The following is a 10261-nucleotide window of genomic DNA, read 5'->3' as shown; positions in this document are numbered from 1 at the left end:
ACTTATCAGCCTATTCAGGTCCAGTGCATGACAGAGTCATCTCCTATTGGCACCCACCTGCTGCTGTAGTGAGCTTTCCAAGTCCTTTCTTTGCCGCCGTATTTTCTTCTCTCTTTCATCTGTCGAGTTATAGGCCTTCTGGACCCCTTTCTGTACACGAATTCTGTCATCCTCGTGGTCCTCCGATTTTGAGTTAATTTCGCCATACTGGCAATCAAAGTCGATTTAATTTTCCTCATTTTGACCATTATTTCTTTTATTCACTAGAAGACTTCAGCGCGCTACTAAAGCATGCGTGCTGACAGAATTGTGGCACTTACTGCAGACAAACAGTGTATTGCAAGAAGGGCGACCTAAGCCATTTATTGTGCTATCGCTGGGAGCACGTGACCCTATGTCTAAGTTGTGTAAGGGATGGTCATTCGCGGTTGTACAGATACCAACGATCAAATAGTCGCCACGATACTAAGCCTAAAGTTCCCAACACACAAGGTGACCCATGCAACCCCGGGCCCGCTGGCTTGGGCGACAGTTCTTGCGGCCGCCGCCGCGCACGAACTCAGTCCACGTTTAGCTCTGCATGTCGTCGCGTGGAGAATAATGCATCTTGGCGTCGTCGTCGATTTGCTCGGACAGGCTTCCACGAGCAGTACTTCGCATACCGCGAGAGCGCCGGCAACGAACTGAAGAGCAAAGACGTCGAACACGCAACGTTTACAAGCATTGCTCACACAGCTACGCCCACGTCTCCTGCCCAAACGAATACCACCGACAACAGCAGCGCAGGATATCGTTTCCGGTTCTGAAAACGACTATATGACGTCACCCTGAACCGGCCAGACACGCAGGCCAATGTTTCGTCACGCCGAAAGCGATTGCCCTAGTGCTGCCGGTTTGTGGAAGCTCGCGGTCTGGACAATCAAAATCGATTTTAGATGTGATTCCGGCCTCGGATCACTGCAAACATTTCTGTGAGGTATCTGTACAAACTACTGAAGCCAATTATATCATTTTTTAGTTATCAAAATTTGGTGTCAGTACTCCTTTAACCTTGTCGTTGCATGGACGAAACTTTAAATTGGTTTTTACAGGTTACAAAGTTTTATGAACTCTGTATGTTATTGATGATATGGAGAATATATTTATACCACTTTGAAACAACGTGGGAACACGTGAATGAAGAGAACATGAATTGCCTCTGCAACCCTATCGCAACCAGCCTCATACAGCATCACAAAACTTGGGGCTGGTAAATGGCACGCATTTTTATCCACTACGATGTTGTTCTGTTTAGTAATGACCTCAAGCAGGAATGGAAAGCAGTTTTCTTATTACTGGGTGTTCCTCAAACGAAACGATTAATTTGCAGCTAACTGGAAAGAAGCGAAGCACGGCTGCATTATCTGCAGCGTTGCCGGGTCTCGCGGTTTGTCGGCAAACGGCGACTATTTGAGATTCGTGGTAACAGAAGTGTAAGTGTGGTGACTTGGCTACATTTGGTTCCTTTGTTAATTGGTGATTTTACACCGGGCCCATCCGGTGCACCGTTTTCCACGAAAAGTGACTTATATGACCTTTCAGAGCATTTCAGTCGTCGCGACGAAGTGAGCAATCAGAACGGAACAAACCCTTAGGCAGATGACGGTGATCTAGCAAAGTGTTAGTAGGTCACAACAATTGAGCCACCAAACATACCACCGTACAGGGCTACTTGCCGACACCAATTGACACTTTCCTTGCTTTTTTAATATCCGACACTTGATGTCGTGTCAGTTACGTGAAAGCCTTCAAGCAACGCCGTCGGTTTCAAGTGGAATTCTTCAGTAGTGTACGGATGCTTCAGAGTTCATACAGAATAGTGGGGATGTAACGAGGCAGCGAAAGTTGCAAAACATTATGTGTAGCGAACGCCAATTCAAAATCACTCATATTCTTGGAATGCTTTACTTAAGCCTGCATATTTTATCTTTTTTTGTAGGCCGTAGTAAGCCGCTGTCTGCTTTACCACACGACGGCAAACGAATAAAATTCGGGATATGGGTGTTTACTTCTCAGAATTTCTGAGTTTGTTTCAGCGAAGGTTACTCGCATCACCTGGCTGAAAATGGCGGCTTTTGTCGTTGCGTTTCAAACATTCATTCTAAGGTGGCGGCTCTTTCGGCTACTTTCAGGAAATCTCCGGCGACTGTTTCATGTGGGAACCTTGCCATCCTGGTCATCTGCGATAAAAACCGAATTGTAGCTGCTGCTACATTTTGCTAATTTCCCGATTTCTATTTCCGTTTTTCCACAGCCGTAGGCCTGGCCGAAAAACTACGCATTTTGTATATGTGTATTTATTTATTTAGACAGTACATACTCAGGCTTCGCTTGAAAAGGTACAGTGATTTAAAGAAGAAATATCGGTACTTAAAAAAGAAACGCATTTCGGCGAAGCAACTACGCTAGGTGAGGCAGAACGAACAGTTCACAAAGTACCAAAACCTTGTCCATCCTGTCGGGCTCAATGAAACAGCCACCAGCATACGGCGAAGGAATGCTTGTGATGCAATAGTTTATACATTGCGATATTATCAACCATGTGAGGCGTAGTGAGAAACGCGGCAATGCTAAAGGCAAGGTAGGTTGTTGAAAAGGCTTTCGAAATAACTCCTAACTAGCACGCGAAAAAATAGCGCAATAATTATGCCATTTCCAGCAATTTCTTTTATTTTCCAAAAGAATAATTGTATATCCTCAGTCAGAAATGGCGGACTGCTAATCATAACTCCGAAACACAGCCATGGGAGCGGGGAAAAAACCGCAGCTTGATGTGTCTCATATGAAATGGATACACGTCGTCGGAATCGAGATCCACATTGATCGGTGCGGCAAGAAGGATGCGGTATTTTTGGAGCAGGAACGTAATCATCAGAAAGACCTCCATCGAGGCGAACGTATCCCCGGGGCATGACCGGCGGCCTGCAAAAAAAATCAAATTTGTAAATAAAATGCATGAAACACCTCTTTACACGAAGCAAAACTAGAAAAAATTCACGGCACTCAATTTATATAATTTCTCCTATTTATATAATGCAAAAAACAACCAGGTGCTTAGTTAATGCTCGACCAGAACGTTTCTTTGACGTGGTATAACATTGCATCCTTTTTCAATAGGGCTCACCTTATGTTACGCAATGTTGCCATAGAAAAGCTGCCAGAAAAGTATCATTGGTTACCTCGGCGTATTTATTACAGGGCGAATTTTAATTTTCCAGTGAAGCCCATCGCTGTTCTAATTCTAATTTCGACGTTGATCGAGAGTTCGAATCGAGCAATTTCTTTCTCTTCACGCCGCCTGCGTTTGCATTGTGCCCGTTGTTGTTAGCCTTGTGGAACGGTTTCACAGGCTAAGAAGGGTGGTGAGAGACATCCCGGAACCCTTCGCTGAAAAGGCCAATTTGTGTATTGAGCTAGCAAACAACTTTCATGAGCTCAACTCTGCCACCTGCATTGTCCGCGACAATATCGACTTTCTATTGAGGGACACCCTCCGAGCCATAGAACACTCCCTTGACGGTGGAGACAAGAATCTATTCAGCGATTTTTTTTAAATGTTCTGTTATTAATAAAGTACTATTGAAGTTTTATTCTTCTGTGGGACCATATATAACAGTGAGTGTTCATTACTAGGGGCTAAAAGAATGTAACGATTCGAAAAAAAAGTCAGAACAGTGCCGCAGAGAACCTCTAGCCGGGGGAGCACGCTAAAGGCGTTCACTTGCTTTCTTTCAACTGGACGACCTTCAGTGGATGGCGCCTTTTGAAAAGAGGAGATGCTTTACAGTGGTAGCTTATTTTTGAGACGACGAAAGAGCGACTGCCAGACTTCACAGTCGAAAGCAGCGTCTCCAAGGCTTTTCATTGCCAGTCTGAGCAGTGGTAGCCACGGCAATTTCGGACGTTGCCATAGACCATGCTGTGTCGTTGAATCTCCTGAGAGTTTCACTTTAGGGAACAGTTTAAAATTTGCTCAAATGATTGCATGGCATTAAAAAATACCTTTAGGAGAAAGTCAGTGCTCCCCCCAAAGCGCATTACCTTCCAGTCAAACCATGGTATTAATTTAGCGTTTAAAGGAGCCAGTGGCTGCATTGATGACATGTGTGCCATGACCACTGAGGAGTATTGACCCGATATGATGGCTGAGCTGCGGAAGGTTTACAATTCATGCACCAACTCCTGTTGCAAGTGACAAAACCATCTATCTTTTCGCAACTTGAATGAAAGTGTTATTCATCCTTTCTATTGTTATAACAGGAATCTTGTATAGCTTTACTCACTGAACTTCTTTCCGTAACGTCTCACCCTATATTTGCGTTAAACTGCAGCATTTAACCAACTGCGAATGAGTACAAAAACAGTGAAAGTGTCAGTTATTTCACACTCAAGCTTAACACACTTAAGCTATATTTTTCTTAGTGTTATGGTATTGCAGTGTAGGCAGTTGTGTAGTAAAGGGCTTAGCATTTCTGAATGTTCCGAAGTTATATATTACCTTTGAAAAGGCAAGAGAAGTAATGAATATTGGGGCGTTGCCGTGCAATACAGGGTTTCCTCAACATTCCCTGGACTTTACAGATTTGACACAAATTCATTAGAAATTAGAAATTTACCGAGGAATTTCTAGGACATTTTGTCATATAAGTAGACTGCTGCACACCTACAAGGAGTTGCTACTCAAAATTATGGTACGCGCTTTAAAGGCCATCAGTCAAAGGCGACAACCTCAACTTTGGTTACGTTCGTAAAACTAAACTTGTATACACACCAAATTTCCATCAATATGCCGTCACCGGCGTGTAGTATACGTTCGTCTTGTACGTACCGGTGTTAAATGGAATAAAAAACTCCGGCTTGTGCGCCATGATAGATCCGTCTGCATTAAGAAACCGTTCAGGCATAAATTTTTGTGGTTCCTTCCAAAGCGTGCGGTCTCGGTGTACGGCCCATAAGTTTGGAAGCACCATTGTGCCTTTTGGTATGAAGAAGTTATCGACGACAACGTCTTCTGAACACCTGAAATATAGATACAAATTACTGTATTTTTCTGGCAGTTTAAAATGCGTTAACTGTGATGACGGGAATGTTTTTCGGAAATGGGAGTGCTGCGGTTGATAATTATTTAGCAAATATAATTGCAAAGGTGGTTCGTATCAGGGGTGTAAAACAAGTAAGGAAGGGGAGAACACTTCACAAAGGTGTTTAATACATACACCTAATTGCTTGTGTTTTCTCTTCGTCGGTGACTGTTTCGTTACAATCTCTCCTACCTAAATTCACAGCGTGCAAATTACTACCAGTATATCTCCTATACTATTATTTAACGCCGATTTACAGTTACAATGAAGGCGAATAAAAAGCTCACCGTTATTGCAAAATTTGCTAGGTAATTTTAATAACGGGTTGCTTAATTATGGTCATGTATTTTCTCCACCTACTTTCTCACGCACGGGCAGTGATGAAGGAAAAAAAAACAACGGTGACGCATCAAACCGAAATCCGTGCGCACGGGTGCCTCTTCCTTCTGCTGCATATAGTGAAGTTTTCCTAATCAAAGTGCGTTCAGAAGTTATTTCGTTCGGCTGCTTCGTTATACCACCCAGATTTTCGGGAGCGTTCAGATGGTGATCAGATATCTAAAACTAGGGTCTACTCCTTTGTAAGGTTTATCTATAATCTAATGTTCCCTGTATCATTCATTGCTTAAGGTATCTTATTTCATATTCTTATTTGGGAAGAGTAAGGTCAGCGTCTGGGATACATTGTTCTTATACACAGGCCTAATGCCACTTCGACAGCTGGAAGCTGTCCTGAGCAACACGCCTACGTTATAACAAAAATATTCAAAACAGGTTTCTTTATCCCACATAAGCTGCAGACTTTTCAGGAACATGTGCTTGGGGGCAGCCTACCTACGCTTCAGGTGGCACACCGCTCGGGTAGAAACCTGAAGGCTTAATAATAAAATATTAAAGGCAACAAAAAAACATTTGTGGATACCCAGCTTGTCAGCTCAACAAGCAAACGTAAAAGCCTAGACAGTGCAGGCTTTTTCGGTAATTTGGCCATAATAGGACCTAAACGTTGAAACCTTAGTAATACATTAGGTGAAATACGTCTACAGCGGAGCGATGAACCTCGTGTATCACGGGTTCTGCTCAGGTCCTGAGGCTAAAAAGTCAGGGGAAGATGTAATGAATTTCTGGTAAAACACAAAATTTCAAGAAGCTGGGAATTGGGGAGTTGGAAAACCATATTCTCCGTAGCTGAATCATACTGGTATTAATTAGAGAGAAGAGCCTGAAATAGCAAATACTCACAATAATAATTATGAAAGGGAAGTAGAAGCGGTGCGAATTCAAGAGCAACGCAAACCGCAACTTCGAAGCCTAGTGGCATCACTGGATACCGTCGAAGTCTTCCGTAAACCCGTTGGAAAAGGATAAGAAATCCCTGTACCGAGGTGGCTAAAACGTGCAGAGCCGTGGATGCTGTCGAGCAAAAGAAAAGAGTTGCCAAATACAAATCGCTACATTATTTGTTCAGTAGGAACGCGTATACGTTGCGATGGGCGGCGGTCCGTAACAGGAGCAACTTAAGAGTAGGCAAAGCTCCCATGCCGCAACGTAGCCAGGGCCACACCGGTAGGATGCAGCAAAAAAAAATGCCGGCTGACGCTCTCGTAAATGCCGCATTTGCTCAGGCAGTAAAAGGAGCAGGTCAGGTCGATAAACAAAGAATTCGGCAGGGGAATATGACACCACCCCACAGCACGAACATCGCAGTGCTAAATTGTGTGGACCGTTTAAGAGAGGGTTAAACGTAAGCCAGTTCTGAGTTAAAGCATCACACGTCGATTTGCATAAAGTTCGAGTGGAAGCCATGCTCGTTCATATGATCCAACTAGGCATTCCGAAATACGACGAGACATCGGAAAGCTTAATGCGAGTTACAATATTTTGTGAATTCCTCATGGCTTGGAAACCCTGAAAAATCTTCTATTTATTGTACTTCGGTCATTTGATAGAAAAGAATGTTCATTGCAGCGTTTATATATGTGGAAACATTGTTACATTCATTTTTGGCGTATAACTCTACTCAGCCTTGTACTGTGCAGGAAGTGCACAAACAGAACGCGTGGAAACTGCACCTAAGCTTTTGGGTGAGCATAACTATACAATAACACGTACAACAGTGCATCTTCCAGAATCTTTCGTCATGAGCGTACTTCCATGTCTCTATAAGGCACTTCATTGCTACAAATGAATCATCCACTTAAAAAATGTTCCCGCCCAGCGGGGATCTCGTATTGCATAATGAATAATAAACGTGTAAAGAAATGTTGTCTCCCTAGTCCTGGATAAAAATCTATGCCAGTGACTAAAATGGCCAGAACGTTGGACCCACAGGACACTATTTGGTAAACTTGCTGTCTGCTTAGAAAATTTTATTACCTGGTCAAGGTCACACAGACAGGGACAAAGTAAGGCAGGACGTACCGATAGCTCTACTACTGCAGCGAAGTGCTACCCTCCAGGATATTGACTGAGCTCCCTAGTTTATACTGTAGAAGCTCTTTCTGGACAACACGACATTTGTTCTGCGAGTTACTGCTCTATAAAATAAATTACCATGTGTCAGCAATAGGCGTTTATTGAAGATGGTAAAATCTCCACGGCTGTAGTAGCCAATAAAAATTTGTTTTATTTCTAGGGATTGCAAATAAGCAGTTTTTAGAGGAGCTTATTTTAGGCTACATGAAGCATCGTATAAGCTTCGCAATAAAAAAATGGCTCCAATCCATGCTCTGAAGGTAGTTGGAAAGCAAAGCTTTAAACGACACCCACAACAATCGCCCATGTGACGCTACTTGAATGCACACACGTGGCTCTACAAAGACCAAAACCAGAGATTCTGCCAGCCGTCACCTGGAATTCGCGGGGGCGGCGTCCCGAACGCAGCAGCAGCGTCGGCCAAGGCCGGCTAGGTACCGCTGTCTCACCCTTGGAAGACGGGCCTCTCCTTTTTCTTTCTCCGCGCCGCTGTGTCACGGCCGTGAGACGGGCGAAAGAAAACGGAGAGGAGCGTCTTTTGAAGGCTTACTCAGTGGTACCTAGCTGTCCTGATGTGCTAGCTTGGGGCTACACCACCGTGCGACAGAAGCGGAGACACCAAAACAATTCGGCATGTGAGCTTAGTCATTCCTATTTATACTGATTTAAACTAGTTAGTTTATAATTTTGAAATTTGTGAGAAAGCTGAGGGAACTTTTATAATAGCTATTTATCAGAACCAGTTGCTAGTTTCCTTTTTTGTAATACCTCTTAAAACACAACCGAATTTGTAATCACCAGTTTAGAAAACGGAGCCCCACACGTCGCAAGTAGTGCGCAAAAGGTAGCATTTCTCTATCGGCCAGATGTTTGTATATGGTTCGTACATTTTCTTTTCCCGCCCTGCAAACAATCCTTAACTTATGTTTTCTGTACGACCACTTAATTGTATCGGGTGTGGGTTACACTGGAGGGGCTGTCGAACAAGTTATCAAGCTGTGAGAAGGCACCTCGCAATGGACGCGAAGCTGCACCAGAACGAGCCCAAAACAACCGTGGCTAATGCAGACGACAAAGCCGTACCACCGACGCGGCCGCCGGCAAGCACGGATTTCCGCGTGGGGAACGCTGGGTAAATTCGCCGCGCCATTCCTAGTGTGCTCCGTGAGTGAAACCTTCGGCTCCCACTACCTCCCCCCGCCACCGCCTCCGGCGCGTTGGGAGTTCGTTGTCCCGCACGCCAGGAAAGAACATTTGGGTGGCAGAGCTAGAAAGCTGCGCTTTTAAAACTCACTTTTATGGCAGGTGAGCAATTCCAAGGGCAGCAATAAAGCTCTTTTAAATAGTATGACGCCATCGAGCGGTCAATAATAACCCCATTGAAATTAGTTAAAAATGTGCATTCTTGTAGGAGCACAATTACCACAAGGACGGGAAAGTTTGCTTGTTGAGGCAGTGCGAAATAAAAAAAACAAGCCACGACAGCACAGGAAGATTAGCGGAGCCAGAGTTCTACGACAGAGTTTACTTTTATGGGGTGCTCGGGAAGTATAACACTTCGTACAGCATGTCCTTCATGCTTTGAAATTGAAGCACTCTGAGCGTTCCATTTGAAATACGAAAAAATCATCTTAAATTATCGCGCTACAACAGTTTATAATCACAAATTTCTGATCGGAATACTCTTATACGGCTTGGGCTTATTCGGCTATCAGACTGGTTACCGGCAATAAGAGCATGCTTCATGCATCCTGTCAGCCGCATTACTCTATTGTGTACTTCGTATCATAATTACCAAAGCTTTAAGCGCAATATACATTTTTAGGGTAGTTTGAGTTCTTAATACATAAGGATCATGGAGTTGTCGTGAACTCATATTCATTCTATGGAGCACAAGACGTAGGACCCATGCAAATAATTAAACGCCAAGTAGTCATAAATTTTCGGTGTTTTCTTTTTAAGGGAGTATATTTGCAATATCAACGTCTCGCGGTTATAACCTTGACGGTCAGTATAACTTTTAGTTTTAAAAAAATAATTATGCTTACTCCCGAGGTATTCCGAGTGGTGCTGCGGTCGTCCATCGGTCCATCTCCCACAAGCACGCCAGCGTGAAAGGCATCTTTTTGCGGTCTTCCCAAGTCGGCGGGCGCTCCCTGCCTATGACGTCATCAATTTCTTGCTGCACCCGTGTCTGAAGTGTATCTGGATGTCTGGCAAAGTTCACCAGGTGCGTGTGCATTGTTACCGAGGTGGTAAATGTACCACCGGAAAGAAAAGCGGCAATGTTTCCCACTAGGTAGCGATCTGCACGAAAGAATCGAAATACAAGTATTTCTGAAAGTTTGGCATAGTGTAATCTACCACTACATAGGAAAATTTCAATATGTAAAAAAACATGTCAAAGAGAAATACATTGTCAAGGCAGGATGAGCTATATAAAGGTTACCAGGTTACAGTTAGGGCCGCAAATTAGGTTACAACATTGAGTATCTGGAATAGGAACATTTCTTTCGGATTCGTAAGGCCCTTCGAACGCCGATTTGTCTGTATTATCGTTACACGAACCAATTCTAATACCTGTAGCTGATTTGGAAAGAAAGAGTAATTTTTGAAACAGGGTTATCTATATCTCGGTTTGTTATGCATAGACAGGTTCGTTTTTA

The 10261-nt window shown here is 43.6% G+C and overlaps 1 protein-coding gene across 1 annotated transcript in view; it reads right to left on the bottom strand.

The window, feature by feature from the left end:
• Window positions 1-2587: 2587 nt before the first annotated feature.
• The window catches only part of LOC144148175 (cytochrome P450 2G1-like), a 38548-nt gene continuing 30874 nt past the window's right edge, over window positions 2588-10261 (bottom strand). The window contains exons 7-9 of the mRNA XM_077679756.1: window positions 9644-9902; window positions 4868-5058; window positions 2588-2961 (exon numbers count right to left, since the gene is read on the bottom strand). Coding sequence (XP_077535882.1) covers window positions 2762-2961; window positions 4868-5058; window positions 9644-9902 — 650 coding nt within the window. The 3' untranslated portion in view covers window positions 2588-2761. The remainder of the gene's footprint in view (window positions 2962-4867; window positions 5059-9643; window positions 9903-10261) is intronic.

The sequence above is a fragment of the Haemaphysalis longicornis genome, unplaced genomic scaffold (assembly GCF_048455015.1).
Source record: "Haemaphysalis longicornis isolate Haplotype H1 unplaced genomic scaffold, Haemaphysalis longicornis Haplotype H1 scaffold_8, whole genome shotgun sequence".
In the NCBI taxonomy this organism is placed as follows: Eukaryota; Metazoa; Arthropoda; class Arachnida; order Ixodida; family Ixodidae; genus Haemaphysalis; species Haemaphysalis longicornis.
The sequence above is the reverse complement of the archived record's forward strand: the minus strand, read 5'-3'. Positions and strand labels throughout refer to the sequence as shown.